This window comes from Ailuropoda melanoleuca, chromosome 2, assembly GCF_002007445.2.
Source record: "Ailuropoda melanoleuca isolate Jingjing chromosome 2, ASM200744v2, whole genome shotgun sequence".
Classification (NCBI taxonomy): domain Eukaryota; kingdom Metazoa; phylum Chordata; class Mammalia; order Carnivora; family Ursidae; genus Ailuropoda; species Ailuropoda melanoleuca.
In genome coordinates this window covers 39,814,644-39,836,491 of record NC_048219.1, presented here as the reverse complement: position 1 = coordinate 39,836,491, position 21,848 = coordinate 39,814,644, and the positions used below count along the sequence as shown (strand labels likewise).

At 41.0% G+C, this 21,848-nt stretch overlaps 1 protein-coding gene across 6 annotated transcripts in view; it reads right to left on the bottom strand.

The window, feature by feature from the left end:
- PDE4B (phosphodiesterase 4B) overlaps positions 1 to 21,848 on the bottom strand; it is a 438,005-nt gene that overhangs the window by 19,411 nt on the left and 396,746 nt on the right. For 5 of the 6 annotated variants that reach the window (XM_019804216.2, XM_019804217.2, XM_034653634.1 and 2 more), the window contains one exon: positions 21,032 to 21,144. In XM_019804216.2, coding sequence (XP_019659775.1) covers positions 21,032 to 21,144 — 113 coding nt within the window. Of the gene's footprint in view, positions 1 to 21,031; positions 21,145 to 21,410; positions 21,549 to 21,848 lie in introns of those variants that run through there. The other variant, XM_019804218.2, reaches the window with a different exon arrangement.

The following is a 21,848-nucleotide window of genomic DNA, read 5'->3' as shown; positions in this document are numbered from 1 at the left end:
TTCTTTCCTGGCAGAGAGAGCAATGCAATCAGGAATTGCACGAAGAAACAAGAGCCTGTCTAAATGTACTCAGCTGCCTGGCTTGCAGCACTTATGAATTATGAATAGTCCTGGTGGCCGAAGGGGCTTCCACTCTAGATTAGTCCTGCTCAGCTCAACTCTGCAAGGAAGGAGCGATTCTTCTTTCCTGAGGGGTTGCCAGACTGGGAAACACAGCCATCTTTTAAAAAGGAGAAGATTAAAATGGAGGAAGCCCCATGAATATTTAAGTAAATCTGAAGTCAGTACCCTCCCCCATTTCAACTAGGTGTTCTTAACCCTCTCTCCACTGCACAGACCGTCCTACTGGTTTCAGAGTGTTGGTGCATTTGAGTCATTTACTTTCTCAACATTTTTTAGAAAATTGAGAACAGGTTAGAACTGTGCCTGTCATCAGACTAGGCTTTCAGAATACAAAGATTTTTTTTGTAAAGCTAGCTTTTGGGAGGATTTTTTGCACACTGATGGTGTGTGACAGTACGTTCAGACTTCCTTCACAATGAAACAAGTGGGAACAGAATTAACTTACTTCTTTTAAAACAGTACTTCATTTGCAGAATGCAGTTTTCTCCACTCCATCAGCTCATTAATATGCATATTAGATCGCATTCGACAAATGAATTTAACATGTTCAATCTAGGATCTACAATGTGTTAGGAAATGTAAGCTATCATTTGCTGCATATCTGGGTTCTGAAGGACTACAATGTTTTGGTATTTTAGTGTTAAACATCTTCTAATTCATGTTAGAAATATTTAGGAGTTAAACTAAATTTTATTTCATTTTAGCAATCTAGGGCATGTTGAGAAAGTCATTCCCTTCCTCTAGACTCCACACCCCCGCCCCCCTTCCTTGTCAGCCTCAGCACAGGCAAGAGGAAAGGCAGAGAGGAGAGTCCTAAGGCAGTGAGCTTCCCAGGCCCATCCCACTCCCCTCCTTCTCCCTCCTCTCCTCTTTGTTACCCCACCCTTGGACTCCCAGAAGTTCAAGTACAGCATGTTAAAGCCAGAGCAAAGCACCATGGCAACAGCCCCCACATGCAATTGGCTCTCTTTCCTGTGAGGCTTTCTCCTTTCAAATGAGCATCCTGCACCAACAATGGCTCCCCTTCAAGCATCCGAGCCCCCGGCAGGCCACTGCCTGTGCCCAGGAGACCTGGACTTTCTAGCTGCAAGCAACGCAACTTAGCATTGTTGCCTGCTGGCTCACTGCACCATGCATTGTCCTCAGAGAGGTTCTGGGGGAACCCTGCTTGCGTCTGTGTGTTTTCCCATGATACAATATGTGAGTAACAGTAACCAGGGATGTCAGGATCGATTGTCTCAGCTAGTGTGTTGTACTGATTGAACCTCTATGCAGTTTTGAACTCCAAGTCAATCGCGTAAGTTCCAAATTCTTTATTTTTGAAGACAAACCTGCTTGGTCATAGTGGCCTCTCATTTTTACTTCTCAAAAGTCAGGTACTTTCGCTAAAGACTTAGAAGCTGGAAAAGACAGGTTTGTATGCTCCGACTGATAAGCTAATTTTGGGCAAAGAGGGAAACTGTACTTGGAGCACTGCAAAAATATCTTGAAAAAAAAGCAGAGACAGATGATTTCTTTAATTATGTCTCTGCATAAGACTTAGCCAAATGTAACATTCAAACGCTCCATCCTCATTTTGGTTCCTTTGGTCAGTAAAGTATTCAGGAAGATTTTGGAATCAATCAGGTGTGTACTAGTTCAAATACAACTATTTTATCATGTATTCGATAAATATTTTTTGGACATCTAAAATATGCCAGGCAAAGCCTTAAAGATAGAGAAGTAAAACAAAAACAAAGAGCAAAACAAAACCAAAACCCACTCTTTTAATCAGTTTTCATCCTAGTAGGAATAGTCAGATACATTAGGGCATGTTAGTTGACCGCAACAGTTATTAGTCTGGAAAGAGGGGGCCAGTTGTTTACTAGTCATATTGGCTCTTCTGCTTAGAATATAGGAGCAGGTAGAAATTCAATAATAAAAGGCTAGGAAGGGAAAGACTTTTCTCTTTCCTTTCTTTCTATGACTTCCCATGGCCACAAAAATCCTGTTGGGGAACACCGTCATTCAGTCCCAACGTGGGAGCAGGGGAAGTGGCTCTCAGCTACAGCGCTGAGAAGGAGACAAATTCCTCACCTTTCCTGCACTGATTACAGGAGGAGAAAGCTATATAAGTAGTGACAGATGAATACCACCTCCCTCCTTCTCACGCTTAAAATTGCTCTATGGGTCTTTCGCTACGGGCACGGCAATGCCACCAAAAAGCCAGGTCATCCTAAGGTAACCATAAAGCATTTAACATGATGAGGTAGGCATATGGAGGTCACTCAGGGTCAGAAACTGACCCAATCCTAAAATGCTGCTTAGCAACAACCGTTGGTTTTCTTCCTCCATAAGGGAGGGCCCAGCCACACTGACTAAGGCCATCACTGCTCTCATCAAAAGGCATTTGTGAAGGGCCCACTTATGTTGGGCTCAGTGTAAACGAAGAAAGGCAGCAGACCCGAGCATCGTTCACATTCTAGTAAGTGTAGAGGACAATCAGTATGATTAGTGTTGGCCTGTGTGATGCAACACACCAAGGGATGGAACGGATAGGAGCTGTGTTTGAGGTTAAGGCAAAGGGGACAGCTGGAAAATTTGGTTTAGTTGGGTTTTCAGGGTCAGACCCCTATATGAGAGCTGCTTCTGTTGAGCCAGAGTTAGCCACAATGTAGTTGACAAATCCTGACTGTCACTGTCAGCTCTCACCAACAGCCCTGTGAAGTCACTTCACCTCTCATACATAACATGAAAATGATGCATGGTTTCCAGCTCTCAACCTTTCAGTCTGAACCTGTCATGATTCTATGACAAGTTCCGCGGCTGTCTCCTATAGACTGTACACAATACACCAGCAACTGATATTTCCCAGAAAACAAAACTCTCTCAATACTACTGAGAAAAACAACCCAAATTGGAAACGCTTCAGCTGTAAGAATAAGTCACCAACAATGGAAACGAAGCATTTATTAATGCCTCCAGAGTTTGATATTCTAAGACTCTTGCAATCTCCCTGTCTACTTATCAGGTTGGGTGTTCAGTCTAAATAGGAAAGTAAAATAGCTCCTAAGTGAAACCGTGACACCGTATCCCAAGCAGTTACAAGGTTGAAAGGGAACAGACATTATTTATTTTGTCAAATGCAGTAGAGAAATCCACAAACAGAAGCACACTATTTCAAAGATAAATGTTGTCTTTACTACCTAACGTACACAGATCCTATTTTTCTGTTAAGAATCTGCCTTCACAAGAAAATCCTGTTAGAGCCTACCTAGAAATAATGTCCCCAGAGGAAATGGCCAAAGCCCCTTTTGAGTACAGACGAGCACAGTTTGTGAATGGACCCTTAGTAACACAAATTCCTCCACTGCTTCCTTAAGCTTATGCCTGCCACTAGATTTGCGAACACTGTTAGAAATTGCAGCATCTTTTTGGAAATGGAAAAGATATCATTCTCTATAAATGCTTTAATCTTGCTTGCCTCGAACACATCTTTCTATAAAATCACACGTGAATGTCTTTGGATAGGCTACCTTTAATAGTGGGAAGTTATTTAAAATATATAGTAGCAAATCTGAAATTCAATTACACTTGATATGAACATGTTGTTTTATGGCTTCGATTTTTCTTTACCTTCAGTGCTACATACAGAGATTATTTTCTTCGGAGCCAGTTTTTTTTTTTTTTTTTTGGTGACAGGACGGAACACTTCACCATTTTTCTAGCTTTCTCATGAGAGGACTGGTTTGAGCTTTGTGCCAAGATTCACAAGGCACTTAGGAGCTCTCTTGGTAAAAAGGTCTTAGCTACACTAACTGCACAGGAGGCAGAGTAGAAGGATCTCAGAGACTCATCCCAGTTCTAAAACTTGGGGGTTTTATGTTTCTAAGAATAAAACAATAAAATAAAAGAGTAATCATTATGAGGGGCTAGTATCAAGCACGATGAAGAGCTACTTTTAAGACTCATCTGGGCTTGGGAGGGGGTGACCTGCATGTCACCGAGGAGTGGATCTTGAGTGACCAGTGTATCTTTAGTTGATCAAAGCTAGATAAACAGACACCTTCTTCTCATTGATAACCTCATGCTGAAGTCAGTAGGTGAAAACCGTGTGGAGAAAAAAAAAAAAAAAGAAAGAAAGGAAAAAAAAAAAAAGGAGCCAAAGAGAGGAAGAGAGCTCCAGCAGTTACCCTTGTGGGTGGCCATCTACGCAGGAGCCCATCTGTGAGACAGGCGCCTTATTGTGTGGGACCTTCCTGTTTTCGCAGTATGAAACAACTGCCCGTCATTAAAGTCACAATGACTTTATTAGGGACTGCATTTTGACTCATACTTTACACTTTGTTAGTCACAACTTAATCAGAATTCCTGGGCATCAGGAAAGCAAAGGGACTGAAAATTCTTCCTCGGAATGCTAGTGGCGGTAGAGGGAGTTACAAGGGCTCAGGGAAGGTGCACAGCTCAGGGCAACGTTTACGTCAGGAAGGCTCGTCTCTGTCTCAGTTTTGGCATGAACTCCGTGTGTGATATTGGGTAAGATAAACTGACTTTGGGGGGCTCAGGTTGTTTTTAGTGATGGGCACAGTTTCTTTAGCTATAAAATGCCTAATTTTGGGGGCGCCTGGGTGGCACAGCGGTTAAGCGTCTGCCTTCGGCTCAGGGCGTGATCCCGGCGTTATGGGATCGAGCCCCACATCAGGCTCCTCCACTATGAGCCTGCTTCTTCCTCTCCCACTCCCCCTGCTTGTGTTCCCTCTCTCGCTGGCTGTCTCTATCTCTGTCAAATAAATAAATAAAATCTTTAAAAAAAAAAAAAATAAAAAAAAAAAATAAAATGCCTAATTTTGAAGGTTCTTTTCTGATTCCAAAACATTGCTTCTTTCATACCCTTATTTTCACAGGGAAAGAAGACCCGCAGACGTGAAGACCTCTAATTGCTAAGCACCTTTGCAAAACCTGATGTAAACAAAAAAAAAACACGGATATACTGTACTTTCTCTAGAACCCTTTATCAAACTCACGATTTCCACAACTCTTAACATTTCAGATCATGTGACAGTGAGCGTCCCATCTCTTGTCGCCTTTTGATCTCTCCTTATCTATCATCTGTCTGATGTCACAGTTGCATTAATGACCTTTTTCTCTTATTTGAGAGGAAGATGAAATTGAACTGAGTGAGTTGGTAACAGGATTCAGGATAGAAGAACTCGTTATCCATTAACATCTACTCCACTAGAAACCATAGTTCCATGGTGCGCCATCCCAGAAAAGAAGGTCTGCTTTGTGCCTATCGGGAGCATACCGTTGATACACCAGGGAATAAAGTTCGGTCATTCTAACTGTCCATGTGCCACATCAGAACAAAATGCACCTAAACACATCAGAATTGAATGATTATCTTCTTAACTGCCCAGTGATGTAGTAATCCACAACAAATAGAGAATGAAAAACAAGCACAAACATCTCTGGCATATTCTGCAACAAAACATTGGTATTTATGATGAAGCTAAAATTGAATAAACTCCCTTTGCTGCTTAAAGGACAAGTATCTGCTCCGGTGACATTTTAAAAGTCAAAAGAGGGCCAGACCATTACTGCTTTCATACACAGAATTGAAAAACAAAGCAAAACAAAACAACCTCAAAAGAACTGAAACACAACACTCTACAACTTTATAGTAGGTCTCCAACAGCCCTCAAAATTATTAGCTGTTTCTTCCTACCGATCTGCGGTCCATTTTTCTTGGAATTTCTGAAACTTTTCAAGAGGAGATATGGCACACATTATTGGGACACTAAAAAATTGACCTCTCCTACACCCAAACAAATTCCCTTAAGAATGTTTAGAGACACTTCTCATGACTTAACATTCCCTTAATTCCGAAAGTTGCTGCAGTGACACAATTAAATAGACAAAAGGCAGTATATTTATACCCAAAGACATATTTAAATTTTAGACAAACAACAATTTTTTTTTAGTATAAATGTGTTCTAGATATTTCACGTCCCAAATACTCCCTAAAGAGACTGGATTTCAAAATCCTATACTCATATCGTGTCAGGTTTAGAAGTATTATATATTTTTAGATAATTGAAAATGTTCAAACTTGTACTTTTTCACAGAGGTCTTCCCTTCTGGTGAGAAACACGGCAACACTGCATCTGTTACCAGAGCTTCACAATTTCATTTTACGTATTTGAGCCTTCTCTTTTAATCTGGCTGTTAATAGAAATGGACCAAAAAAAAAAGAGGTATGTTGGCAAATCTGGGGTGCTGGCCTGACAAAGATAGCAAAGGCCTTTCTTCAGCAGATGACATAAATCATTGCAGCAACTGAGAAAAAGCAAGGAATCGAGGCACACTATTTAGTTACCCTATTGTTTTTGCATTTAAGCGATCTATAATTTTTTTCTGTGCATAACGGCTAATATTTAATCTTAAGCTTCTAAAGCCAGTTCTAGGGCCATGGGGTGTTAATGTGATTCCAAAGCAGATGACTAAGGCTTCTGTTGAACCATTTCACGGCCAGAAGTTCTACAACTTATTATATTTTTAAAATTAGAAATCTTACCATGCATCAGACCCATAGACCACCCAGTCTAGCACCCTCTACTAACTAGCAGAAAACAAGACCTTTGCCTCAAGACCTTCATATCTGACTTGAAAGCCACTGACACAGAACAGAAAAATCACCCCCCAAACATGTGCTTTCTTTTCATAACCCCATAAGCTTTGGTCATGATTCTCTTTAAAACTGATTTCCAATTTTATTCTATAACACCTCCTGGGTTGTTTAAAATTCTGCACTAAGTATTACCTTATTAGAATTCTCAATATTTTTGCAGCCACAGAAATCTACCATAGCTTGTTTTTGAGATTACTACTCTACCCCTTTAAATACAGCATGTGACATGTATTGTGTTTAATATTAATTATATTGATTTCTACTAACTATGTTCACATACCCTTTGAGATAAAAGACAACGTGGTGCTTCAAAGCCTGCTGTGGAAATCACTACTTCTGGATTAACAGTTTCCCAGGGCTGGAAATTTATAAGATCAACCCCAGGAACCATCTAATAAATAAAGGAAACCCACGGGCTACATAGACGTATCATTTTATTCCCTGAAAAAATACGTGTTCTCTCTTTTGGCATTTTGATAATCCCCACACTAGACTATGCACTTGCAAACCAAGAAGAATCTGCCACATGGTGGAGGCTAGAATATATTTTTAAACTATAAAGGATGAAAACAGTGGTCTTATCTAATTTTATTCTATTAAAAAATTGCATGTGTATCGCATTTTCTTATTATTAGCTACTACAATTTAAAATAGATGGATGAGTGCTCTGTACAACGGTGCACCTCAAGACGTTTAGTTTGTCGGTCCATGGAAGGCTTATAAAAGTAGTTTCAGAGTTGGAGGTAGAGGTCATCCACGGCGTAGAGGGGGTTCTGGTCATAGCTGGCCTGCCCGGGGGGATCTAACAGCATAAAGAGGGCTCTAACAGCAAACTCAACATCATACGAACATGCCATCAGATCAGGTGAGCATCCAGTTCAGTCTGGAAATAAAATACTAGTCTGAGAAACTTGGCAAGTCATTGAGCCTCTCAGAGACTGTTTTTCCAACTTTAAAATGGGAAGGTTAGAAATAATATATGTAAAGGAACTGGCAAAGTGTCTGTAGCACCCGTCCTTCATGCCACAGGATTTATACTTGAAGCTGATGTTTTATTTCTCAGTTTTGTCTCTGAATTTAATTTAATTGGGGGGGGGAGCAGAGAGAGAGACAGAATCTCAAGCAGGTTTCACTCCCAGTGAGGAGCCGTTGCAGGGCTGGATCTCATGACCCTGAGATCATGACCTGAGCAGAAATCTAGGGTCGGGGCGCCTGGGTGGCACAGCGGTTGGGTGTCTGCCTTCGGCTCAGGGCGTGATCCCGGCGTTATGGGATCGAGCCCCACATCAGGCTCCTCCGCTATGAGCCTGCTTCTTTCTCTCCCACTCCCCCTGCTTGTGTTCCCTCTCTCGCTGGCTGTCTCTATCTCTGTCGAATAAATAAATAAAATCTTAAAAAAAAAAAAAAAGAAATCAAGGGTCAGATGCTCAACTGACTGAGCCACCCAGGCGCCCCAGTTTTGGCTCTGATTTTTAAAAGGTACAGTTTTCAGGTGGGTTTGCATTTGGGTGGAGCTTTCAGCCGGCTCTTTGGCATCTAAACTCTTCTTGTAGTCGACGGTATCTGGTATAATTAACTACAGAATTCCCACAATAAGCTACTGCAGGTGTGACGCAGTCCTATGTCATTTTGATTACATGACACGTGAGTTACTCACAGAAGTTCTGGCTCTCTGGTTGACATTTAAATTATTCACTAGTCTAAGGAGTGTAAACCAGAATTGCCAGAAAGATAGATGAAGCCTGTCAAATGAAACCATAACTCAAAACAGCCTGGTGTTAAAACTGTATCATTAAAAAAAAAAAAAGGCCTATTCTGACATGTCTTGCTGTTGCTAACTCTATCCATTCACGATTCCATGACTTAGCCAATTTCCTCAAATTAAGAGACTAAAAGACTTTGGAACTGTTCATGTATTAACCAAAGCCATGAGTGGCCACGAGTTGCCTGACGTAAGGATAACTGCACCAAGTATTCATTTTGCTCAGATTGCCACAGTTGAGGTCAGTCCAGTAACATATCTGAATTAATTGAATACGTGGCTGGGAGAACAGTGAGAGGAGTATCAGCAATATGTCAGGAACAAAAAATATAACTAGACAATGACAGAAGGACTCAACGGCTACACTCCAGACACAACAGACATGTAGAGTGGCTGAGTTTCAGACACAGCACGTGTTCATACGCATGTTCCCAGCTGAGCGTGCATGGCCAGTCTCTGAAGGGCTTAGATCCTTGGCCACAGGATGCACACTCTCCAAGAGAAAGGTAAATCAAATGTCCCAATGCTGAACCAAACAACACTCACAATGTGCTTCACATTTCTGTTCACAAGGAAAGAGCATTTGACCCTGATGACTTTGTTCTCTATTATCTGACTTTGAATTTGGGAGAAGGCTCCGGAGCAAGCATCTGCACCTTCTGAGGGTACTTGAAGAGTCACTGTAAACCAGACGGAGTTTCTCATTCAGCTGGACAATTAGAAAAATGAACTGGGCATGGCAAACACTTGCATGTGGCACGGTGTAGTGCAACAGGGAACAGGATTCCTGGGTTCTAATGAATTTGCGGCTAACAACATCATTGGTTCTGGACAAATTAGATTACATTTCAGAGCCTTATGCAAGGGATATTTATTTGAATGACTACCATGTGTCTAGAGCTATTTTAAATGTTGGGACTACTATAACGAACAAGGTAGACACAATTCATGTCTCCAGTAACTTTACAGTCTAAGGGAGGAGATGAGTAAAAACCAAGTTCCACAACAGAAAATCAAAATCATATATTGTGATAGCCAATTGTAAAACCAACAAGGTACTGGGTTAGGATAATTAGAGAAGTTCTCCCTGAAGAGATAACATCTAAACTGAGGCCTGAAAAAAAGAAGGGACTTTGATTGAGCTCTAGCTTTCAAAGTCTGTGATTATATGATCTGTTACCAAATCATATAAGAATATAATAAATAACCTGTGGATTTCCCTTTAATTTTGATTTTTAAATCATTTGACTTTGGAGCAAAAAGAGCAAGATCTGATTCTAGGGCATCAGCAGTGAGTAGCAGACGGGCTTGGACAAATCAGTGACATCCCTTGCCTCCTGCTTCACACTGAAAAGGGGGATATAGTAATACTTTCCTCCCGGTGAGCATCAGAATGAGGTCACATAGGGAGAGCTCTGTGTAAGCAGGAAAGCCCTCTTCAGGTATGTTTCCTTACCTTGCTACCTTGGATCTGGCAACACAAAAATAACAAATAGCTATACACTTAGAGAAAGTGGTCCTTTATTTAATGCTCTATCCCAGGACCATAGGGAACTTTGAGAGCAAATAAGCTTTACAATGAAGAAAAGGATCTTAAAAAACTAATGTTCCCTCAGGCAGAATTAGAGTTCTCTGGGAAATATAGTCCTGGATCACAGGGCTAGATCTGAAAAGCAGTGATCAAAACAGAAAAATCTTTCCTGAGTTCTTCCTCACTGATGTCTCCTCGTCTTTTATTACCTTTATGAAAAAGGGCTCGTATTTTACTCATTTTAACCCAATACATTCTCTTGCTTTAAAGAAAAAGAACCCATTCCCGTCCAGGGGTTGATGTTTTTATTTCTTTTTGGTAAAGCTCTCTTATTTTAGGATTTACTAAGGGCTCTGAAGTGTGTTTCTTGAAAAGCAACGTATGGCCTTTCTTAGTTTGAAAATTGTTCTATGCCCCGTCTACAATGCAGCATTGGACAATGACCTTATCTTCATACAGAAAGAGAGTATTAACAAAATAGTATTTTTAATTATTGTAATCAAAATTAGATAAATTCTTTGAAATTAAATTATACTGATTTAAAAATATTTTAAAAATCATACCGGTAAACCGGATATTATCAGGGAATCTTCCATGCAATGGGTAAGAAAGATGCAAATGAGTTTTGTGCAACTAGATCCTGAATGTGTTAAAATACAGCATGGAAAAATTCAGTGACAGCTCATGCTGTCATAAACATAAATGATGTACTGGACTTGGCCAAGTAAATGTAGATATATTTAAATCATTCTGACTCAGTTACAGAGTGGAACTGGCAATAGCAATCAAATGGACAGGGGCTGAGGCAGGGAGGGCACTGTGGCCTCTCAGCTGGGTAGCCTCTGGCTGGCTAACCTGACCTGTCTGGGCTATGAGTGGACCATCTAGAGCAGAGGTTGGAGACTATTCATTAGTGATCTATCGGTCCGTAGGTTCTCACAGTCCAATGGGTGTGCAAGAGTATACCAGAAATTCATATTACCACTGGATAGTCTAAGCATGTGCCATGAATTTAAATTTTTTGAAAACACTAAAAAATATTTCTGTCTTTAATATCATGCTGTGCCCAGTAGTGAGGTCATTACCTGTCCTAGTGTCCATCAAAACTCCTCATGTCAACACATTTCTTAAATGACCAACTCAAGAAGAATTTCAGAGAGCTTTTTAGAATAGATAAACCCCAAATCAACTAACACCAACAGACAAAAACCTTCATTTGTTTTTTGCTCTTCTCCTGACCATTAGACAGAATCAGAGCTATGACTCTGACACTTTTTAGTCCTACTACTACGAACATACATGGAGTCTCAAAGAATCCAAGACACGATTGCAGGCCTCAAGAGCTTTCTATCTGGAGTAGACATAAATAAAACCTCAGAGAACTAAAATATTAGCTAGGATATTAACCAATAAGCTAGGTAAGAAAATGAATTATGAAAATCTGATCAAAGAGTACCTAAGTCAAGGTTTCAAAAAAAAGAAAGCCAAGAAGTGTGGCATACCAGGAATAGTAGGTTCATAGTATAGCCCCAATGATGTTTTGAGCCAAGGGAAGTCTTAAGGCAATGGTATGGCAAGAGAGGGTAAAGGTCTGTATTTCTTCATTCTCAAGTTATCATAAAACTCTTACTTATACTCCTAAGCCAGGTTTTCAATAGGTCTTCTGACATCAAGGGAAGAGAGGAAGTTGGAAGTTCACCATTTGGTCAATAGGACCTACTACACCTTGAGTATCATTTCAAATACCCAAGGATAAAAATGTTAATCCCGGCTACTTTTGTAAAATGAGATTTTCTTTCCTGATAGTATACATATATATATTTTGATGATATATACGCATATTTTAATTTAGAAATAAAACAGTAAAAAGTGGGAAAAAAAAAAAGAAAAACCCAGCAATGCCAAAGGCATTTAAAGTAATCCATTCCAATGATTTCCTTCTGGATTTTGAGCACACAAGTTTCCTAAATTAGTTCTCTTTACTTGAAGCGATTAAGACATGTATAGCTTTTACTCAAGAAAAGTTATGAGAAGGACAATGAGAAAGAAGGTTAAAAATCAATGCAACTGACAGAGGGACCGTCCTATGTCTTTCTTAAGTGTAATCAGGCTTTTGCTGAAGATGAACAGCAAACTAGATTTGTAATTGGACCTGCATTTTACTGCCTTAATCTTCCACTAATTAACCTTGCAACTCTGGAGAAGCCATGTCATAATGAAATTATATTTCATTTAGATGGTGTTTTATATTTTACAGAGATCTTTGGAATACATGAGATATTTAATCCTCAGTTTTTATCATCCTCATCTATAAAACAAGGTCTTCAAATCAATGATATCTACGGTTCCCTACTGGGTTTAAAGTTCTAGGATTTTGTTTAATGCAGCCATGTGAGACTATAACTGGAAAGAATATATTTTGATCTTTTTCTGGCTTGATTTATCAATTTTTGCCATCCTTACTGACCAAAGACATTACATGGTCTCCAAATTACCACTCCACTCTGCCCTGTCTGATGAGCTTTATATATGGCTGAGTTGGAAAGGTATTTTTATTTAATGATAACTTCTCTTCTTACTGTTTTCTTTTCCAAAATAAGTTACTAAAATTTACCTTTTCAGATAGCAAATGACAAAAACTCTTGTCCTAAATCTACATTTTTTAATCATTTAATCACTTTTATGACCGGTATCTGTACCCAAATTTCATTTTTACAATTGCTGAAGGTTATAACATCGTGCACTGTGCTGCTAACAAAGGCTGAAAGGAACTTTAAAGTTTTTAAGGAACATTTTCAAGATTGCCGTATTTTGAACAGCTAAAAAATATAAAGAAGTGAAACTGAGCCACGAAGATGAAATTTATTTTCAATAAATTCACTAAACTTCAATTTCCGAAGGCTTTAGGTTTCAAAGGTGGTACATTTTTAAACTGCAAGTAATTAGCAGAAGGAAACACAGGACTGATGAGCAGAAATGCCTGATTTATAGCCTTTAAACGTGGCTTCATAAAAAGAAAAAGACTATCAGGTACTTCTTAAAGAGAAGAAGATTATCAGGCACTTCCCAAAACAGAAACAAAAGAAACAGAAGTTTTACTGTCTTCTTCATTTCTAAATAACTTAACAGTCCTTTCTTTGTGGAAACACTTGGCTACTTTAAAGTAAATCAAACAAAGGAAGTTACAGTAAAATATCCAGGAGACTAAACAGTTTGGCACCAGTTGAGGGAAACATCACGTACAAATGGGCAAGACAGAGAGGGCTGGCAGGTCCCTGAAAAATGCTAAAGTGGAGGGATGTGCTGGGACGCACATCCACTGTTGGCACGCTGCCTTCTGGAGTGTGAAATCTATTGACTGTGGCACAAGTCTGCCCTCGTAGCTTTGGTTTGGTAAGTCCTGGCTTCCAGAAAGCTGATGTATCTGCCCTTGCTGAGCACACTGTCACTCAGGAGTCAAATTTTGGGAAGAACAGCACAAGGCTAAGCTCCACCCTTGGGTTTTCTTTCATAGATAGGAATGGCATCGATTTTGGAAGCCTTTTAGATTAGGACACATTCAAAAAGAAAAATAAAAGACAAGAAAGAAGTATAAAAAAATGTGAAACAGACGTTTACTCCATTAAAATACTGTAACTCTATTTTTTACAACTAGTGTTCTGGATTTCTATTTGATACTCCAAACTTAGTTGTCTGATTTTTTTTTTTCCATATCGAGAGAAAGGCTCCCCTTAAAATGACTTATTTATCAGATTTTGATAATACAATCTTGTCTTCCCAGCTAGTCAGGGGTGCAACAATCAAAGGTAACCTGCCCTGACTTCATTCCTATTGATCACTCGGGGACTTCCAAGTGAACTGGCAGAAAGACTGGGGTGAATGGATTAGAACTCAATGAAGGAAATGGTTCTGTAAATACCAATGAAGAAATATTTAACTTAAGCAAAATAGATTAAAAATCAAACTTATGACAAAGCACTAAACTTTCAAAATCTTTAATTTTTTTTATAAAATATTTTATTTATTTATTCGACAGAGATAGAGACAGCCAGTGAGAGAGGGAACACAAGCAGGGGGAGTGGGAGAGGAAGAAGCAGGCTCATAGCGGAGGAGCCTGATGTGGGGCTTGATCCCATAATGCTGGGATCACGCCCTGAGCCGAAGGCAGACGCTCAACCGCTGTGCCACCCAGGCACCCCAAAATCTTTGATTTGTTAAGTTTTCAAAGAGCAGAACTTAGAACATGCAATTACACTCTCAATAATGCAACTTATTTTATCATAGAAAGAGTAACTGAGGGGCGCCTGGGTGGCACAGCGGTTAAGCGTCTACCTTCGGCTCAGGGCGTGATCCCGGCGTTGTGGGATCGCCCCACATCAGGCTCCTCTGCTATGAGCCTGCTTCTTCCTCTCCCACTCCCCCTGCTTGTGTTCCCTCTCTCACTGGCTGTCTCTATCTCTGTCAAATAAATAAATAAAATCTAAAAAAAAAAAAAAAAAAAGAGTAACTGAAATAATGCCAGATAAACAGCTTAATCCTCTCTTTCTTCTTTGTTGGAAGACAAAGTCTAATGCAGACAGTCTGTATCTTACCTCTAGGAAATTTCCCTGTATTAATTATTGCTACTGAAGCATTGCTCCTCTGTTTCATGGTCTTGGGGTATGTATTAGAAAGGATGTAATATATGATGAAATCACTCCATCTTTTTGGATGATAATTTTCAGAAAAAGAATAGCCTCTCTCCATTTTCTTTTTATGTTGGGAAGGGAGGTAAGAAGGGAATTGGGGGGGTTGGTTGTCTTTTAAACAAAACTTCACTGTCTTCTCTTAGGCCATGTTAGAGAATTTGGGGGAACAAATAGATCTTGAATTTAGCAAAGGGGTCCACTAGAAGCAGCAGATTAGTTTAATAGTTATTTACATTTTGATGAGTGCTTTACAACCATCTTCTATAGCTATGGTTATTCTCCTCCCTCTTATCTGTTAACAGACACTGCTTCCCAGCTGGGACAACTGAGTTTAAGGTTATTAATGGCTGGCCTAGAGGTCCAGAATATGGTAATTGCAGATTACGATTCTGAACCAGACCTAAACAAGCAATGACGGCCAGAGTTAGAAGAATAAGACCTCCCAGAAATGAAAAATTCCCTTGTAAGAGTTATTAAATACCTCTCTAGATTTATCTGTCCCACTGGGATCACTGATGGTGAGTCAGATGGCCCTGGGTGTGAATCCTGTTCTCTTCTTTACCTTAAGCAATGTAATTCAACTCTTTAAACCTCATTTTACTATAAAATGGAGATAATAACAGTATGTATTTCCAAGGGTTGCTGGGAGTAATAATGACAGAATGTAGCTTAGCACCATGTCTGCACAGATACTAGACACCTGTAAAGTAGTCTGGCTGTCGACTCTTACTGTCTCAACAATAAATGCAAGAGCTGCAGGAGACCATGGACACAGTCTTCTCCAACTATTTTGTTTTGTGGATAAAGAAAGGCAAAGATTCCAAATGAATTAACTGTTTAAGATAATATTTCTAAATGGAAGCAGAGCTAGACTTCAAACTCATGTCTTCTACCTAGGCTCTTTTCCCTTTGCTGCCTCCAGTTCTATATAAATCTGAGGGTAAAGAGAGAAAAGTTGGATCGAAAATGTTCAAGTGCCCCACCAGGCTGTCAGAACTGATTTTCTTCCTATTCTTCCCTTGAATCCAGCTCACCTCTAACACATGTGGGGCCACATACATACGTCTGAATAAAGATCTGAATCGAGCTGCCTCCAATACTCCTGCCTCAACAGACGTCCCTCCCTAGCAGCTTGGAAGGCCAGCATGAAATATGAATTCTCGAATTCCTTGGTTATGGCAGTGCATGGGGACCTAGCTCTGGGACTGTGCCCTGTCTCATTTCTTCCTCAAGGAACTCATGGGCAGGCCTTCGTACACCTTCTGCCACCAGCTGCCTGTCCAAGCTCCTCTCACATACTTCTTCCAAGCCCAACTTCTGCCTCTTGGCTGCTTTGGGGGCCTAAGGGTGTAAATTCCTGCAGCACATCCAGGAAAGTGGCCTATACAGGCCCTGGAACAGGGTTCAGAACCACTGGGCAGAGAATGTAGGGGGTCCAGTGGATGCAGTCTGGTCTGGAGCAGGCACCACAGCTGCTCCTGGGGCCCACCGGCTCCCCACCTCCTGGAGCAGAGAGCAGCTGGAGGAAGACCAGGATAGGGCTCTCTTAAAGCAAAGCGTCCTGGAAAAGGACCCTCTTGCCCTCAGGGTGGGAATGCTCTAGTCGTATCATATAATTTGGGGCAAAAGTAGAAGTAATCCCCTCCAATGATTGGTCACCTGCCTATCATCTTCCTGGCATAGCTCTGAGATAAATCTGTTGGCCAAGAAGATCTATTTCTTTTTTGGTTCTGCTGAATCTGACATTTCCCATACTTATTGATTATTCAGTTAGATAGAAAATGACTCACCCAAGTGCAGGGCAAACAGCCTATCATGGTCACATTCCAGTATCAAGCAGCTTGAGTCCCAAGTGGCTCCAGGCTGGTAGAATTATATGAGTTTATTCCTTCCCACCCACGAGCACAGGCAATTATTTGACTTTACTTTCAATACACCGGTACAGACACACCTGAAGAACCGGAAAAATAAACCTGTGTAGCCAGAAGGACTCACTTCCCCTGTGATGGTATCTGCAGCTGACTCCATGGTACCTTCAAAGCAAAAGGACCTTCTATCTCCCGCTCTTATCTTACAGATTTCCTTCGCAAACATGGACTGAAGTGCTACGTCCTGAGGCTTCATTCTAAAGAGACTACTGATATTATGCAGGACTGCTCTTTTCAACAACTGAAACATCCATTTTCACAGATAGGGCCCCAAACCTTTGTCCTCTACATAAAACAGCCCCAGGGCAAAGCTAGTCAAGAAAGAACAGGAGAATGGAGATTGTTGGTGGGGAAGTCAGGATAGTGACAAGTTGCTTGAACATAGCTCCTTGCTGCATACCACAGCCTGTTCTTCTTTTGAAAACCTTCCACATGCTGGGTACAAATGACCCCTTTGACACTTTCACCTGAAAAGTTGAGGCGAGAGACTGTGTTTCTCAGTAAAAGCTCCCTGTCCTTGTCAGTCACAACTACGCCTCACTAGGACTGTTTTGTGCCTGTGTTGGTCCTTCCTCAGTCACTGTTGTTGCAACTCTGTACTTTTCTGACTGAGTCTGTCAGGAAGGAGACAGGAAATTCTAGTCACCCGCACAGCAGCTGCGCCATTCCTCCTATCCTCCTCCAATGACGTCGGTTGGCTTTGGTGACACGAGGTCAGGAACTGAGCCACAGTGAAGGTCAGGAAGATAGGTCAGTGTTTATGCCGTTGTTGGGCTGGGGACCCTGCTGAGGCTATTTGCTTTCTTCCTTGCTATACTGTTTCTCTTTCCGTTCCTCTTTTTATAACGCAGAGCCAAAGCATCCTGTTTTGAAAACATCTGACTGTTTTGCCACCGAGGAACTCATGCTCTGATGCACTTCGCTGAAGTGTAAGACAATTCTAATTCGGGAGGCGATAAAAGTTGAAACAAAAATTAATGAACAAGTCTAAGAAGCCAATCTGTCGTTACAGAAAACAGTTCTAACACGTCTAACTGAACTTGGACTGCTGGCAGAAGACTCACTCGAATCTTTTTCATCTTGCAAAACAGTGTCATTGCCTCATAAAACTGCTGAACTTATTTCGTCTTGTAATTCTTGGGGAAAAATAACCTACTATATTCACCCACCTGGCTACATCTTTCTCTGTAATCCTGGAATTCCACCTGGCCTGTGGCCAGCATTCAGAGATGAGGGAAATTGGGGCCAAGGAGGAGACTATGTTTCTATAGGTCACAAAAACAGTTCCTTATCTCTCAGGCTCTGAAACATACTTGGGAAAACCAGTTATAATCTTTGACTCACAATTTTCTTCAAAATATAAAAGGACTGAGAAAAACAACAAACACACAACCCTACCCAGGTGGGGTAAATATGAAAGACTGCTTGCTTTTCCTCCACTGGGCACAGTCAACTCTCTACCATTCACGAGTCCCCAAACACCCCCCACGTAAAGCACTGGCTTTCCCATCACCACTGCTGAGTAGGTAAAAACTCAGTAAATCACTTAGCCGATCAAACCTAAGGGCATATATTTTTGCAAAGATGTAGCGGATGCTATTACAAAGTCATCATTTATTGAATCTTTACTACCCAGCAGGTGCCTTGTGGAGTGTTTCAGATGCATTATCTCATTTAATCTTCACGGCGACCCAGTAAGGTAGGTACCATTTTTCTCCCTGTATTCCAGATGAGTAAATCAAGTCTTAGAACAGTCATGTAAGTTAGCTGAGGTCAAGTAGCTAGTAAATGCTAGAGATAGGATTTGAAGCATGATCTTTTGACTCCAGAGCCCACGCTTTTCACATACTTCCTGTATAGAACATCTTCAGACTCACTTCCAAGTCTGTAAGTCAGAGATCTGCCATGGCTGTTTTGTTCAGTGAGGGGAAGCAAAAGCTGAGCAGATACAACTACATAGTGATGATGATGATAATGGCGACGACATTTCTAAACAGTGACTTGGATGGAATGTTCAAATAATTTCAACAACATTTGAAATTAAATGTGGGACTTTATTTTTATTACAAATCAAATGTAGCTGACATAGATCCATTTCTTTTTGGTGGCCACAAAAATACTCTCATTATATTATGTCATATGTGCCACAGATTAAGCGTTACCTGAGACAATTATCTGCATAATCAAGATGGGGGGGGACATGGTTGCTAAGTAAAAAAAGAAAAAGATCTTTTTACAAATGAAATTGACTTTCGCTGTCAGTTGAGCACTATTCATCCACTGGATAATTGCTTCGCCCTACAACCTTTCCACTGTAGATGTAGAAAATAGGGGCATGCCTTCTACTTAAGCTAACTGTGTCAGCATTAAGGTTTAGCCCTTTCTTTAGGGTTAGCTCTATTCAACTTTCATTGCTTCCTGCACAGGACACCATAAAGGAGGAGCGGAAGCCTGAAGTGATTGGAATTCTCACCAGGACCTACACAGTCCTTGGTCTCAGAGCCTGATTGACCATTACACTGAACACGAGAAGTTTTTAAAGTAAATTTGCAAAACAGACGATGTATAATTTCAGTACTCCGGCCACAAACCTGGTTAGAATCTATAAGGCATCAACACTCAAAATGAAAAATCATGACAATTTGCAGTTTCTCAGTGAGTATTCTTTTTCTCCCCTGGAGTTAGTTGGCTCCTTTATTTTAGCAACTCAAGAAGGAAGTTCAGCATGTCTTTTATGGCGAAACCTACGGAAAAACTACCCTTAGATATTGGGTCTGCATCTCACATGGGTATCAGTGCTCACAACACGCGGGAAACAGAGGATCTGCGAATGCTCCTAAGTAGGCTAAAGCATGTGTGAAAACCTTTCTACTCGGAACCCAGTGTGGTTTGGAGAAGTTACGCACTTAAGCCCTCCTCATGGGGAAGCAGTTGGTTGAGATTTACCACAGCCTGGAAAATCCCAGAATTTGGCTTCCAATTAAGAACTTCAGAAAAAAGTCAGCAAAGAGTTAAATCTCAAAACTTTGCTTCTTTTTTCCAACTTGAATCTAAACTAAAATTTGAGAAAGAGACTTAAATCATTTTTTGCCCTTTCATTAACCAATAAGTAGATTAGAAGAGCCTATCCCCCCACCCCTAGCCCCCTTCAAGACCTAAGGACACAATGCTCCCTCTTCTTGGATCCTTTCAGCAAGAGCCAGTAAGCCTTGATAGGAAGGTGATACTTTTAACCCCAGGAAAGAGGGAGAAGGCACACACATTCCCTAGTGAACCTCGTGCTGGAAAGGGCATGTTGGCAGGTGTGGAGCAAAATCTTTTCCCGGCCTCAGAACCATAAGACAGTAAGACAATACCTCAGGCTAGGATGACTGAGGATTCTTAAAATGTGTACTTAAAAGGGTACAGTGGTAAGGTTTTCCATTAAAAACAAAGCAGCACGTATATACATATATGCACGCACATCATATATATATTTATAAAGTTAACATTCTCCGAGGGGGGAAAAACAAATGAAAAGCAACAACTCTCACTACATAAATTAGCACTCTAAATCCAGGCGTTAATTAAACAAATGATATAATGATAGATAATTAAAACTCTTCCACACTAAGTTTTGTCTGGGGATTGTAAACAAAATTATTTCTTTGCAGTACGGGTGGAACTTAATTTCAAATTATTCTACTTTGAAAAGCAGTGAACTTTTAGAAAATAACTTTCTTTTATGGAGATAAAGTATTTTCTTTCTTTCTTTCTTTCTTTCTTTCTTTCTTTCTTTCTTTCTTTCTATTTTAGGTCATGCCAGCATCACAAAAGAAATGTTAGAAAATCCCAGAATGTCCCTCTGCGAAGAATTTCAGAATTCATAAAACTTCAGAGCAGCCCATTCTCTCCACTGATATATGGAGAGCACTGTTATTTTCTTGTTCAAAAAAACACGTCTAACACCTGAATGCAGTGCAATGGGGATTTATCCATTTTACCCTATGAATTCATTCAGATTTTATCTTCCTGATAATTGTTTTTTAAAAAAGGATTTTCATTTGTACATGAATAAGATTTATAAGCACCTCTCCCCTTAAACATATTCCCAAACTACATCAATAACAACGAAGTTTGGTTTCTGAGAATTAAACCATACTGAGGGTTATTTAACTTTTGCTGTAGCATCCAGATACAAGCAAAGTGTGGCACTTGGGGACAGAATCTTCTGAGGCAGCTCAGCAAACTCATTCCGACCGCCGGCGTCCTCGGGTGCCCCTCCGCCGCAGCCAGAGGCCAGGGGAGCCCAGGGGAGCGGGGGGAGCTTTAATGAACAGGGTCATCTCTTACCTTGTTCGAAGCCATCTCACTAACAGAGCGGTAGGTCTGGATGGTCTCTAGCTGGTCTAAGCACCAGTCCAATTCCTCCAGCGTCTCCATTGCTAATTTTTGATAAGATTCTTCTGCAAACAAACACACAGGCATGTAGTTAGGCTGGAGCGGCTGCAGGCTGTCCATAGCCGAGCCCCCGCTGCCGCCGCTGATTCCGGAGCTACTGAAGGTGGCCCCGTGCTCCTTCATTATTTGCGCGCCGACTCCTTCCTTCCAGCTCTCTCCACCAGGAGAACAAATCACCGCGGTGCTCTGCTTGGGACGGTGGGTGCCAAGTTTTCACCACCACCCCTCCTAGCCCCCCCCACCCCGCGGCGATGAGGTGTCCGCGATCTACCAAGAAACTTCCTCTGAGCAAGGAGGCGGGGAACCATCTCTTAGAAGCTCATCTGCATACATGTGTCCTAAAACTAAAGGCAGAAGCAGTGAGTTTTCTCAGGCTCTCTCTGCCTTAGTCATCCTGAGGCTCTTTAGGGTGCGTGATGTCATTTCTGAGTGTTTGCAGTCTGGAGGAGAAATGAGGAAAGCATTTTCTCATTTTGCTTTTCTTCTAAATGAAACACACAGTCGAAAGCTTGGAGGGGCGGCGGGGGACGGACGGTTACGTTGGAAGGCTAGGCAGTCATTCATTCCGGGGAACGTGTACATGTTGGAGTAACTTTTAACTCAGCAAACACTGACCCACACAAGCAAGAGGTGTTGACTACTCCTCCCCTCTTCTGAATCCCTCCTTTAAGTAAAGGCAAAATGAGGTTTCCCTGATAAGACGTGGGTC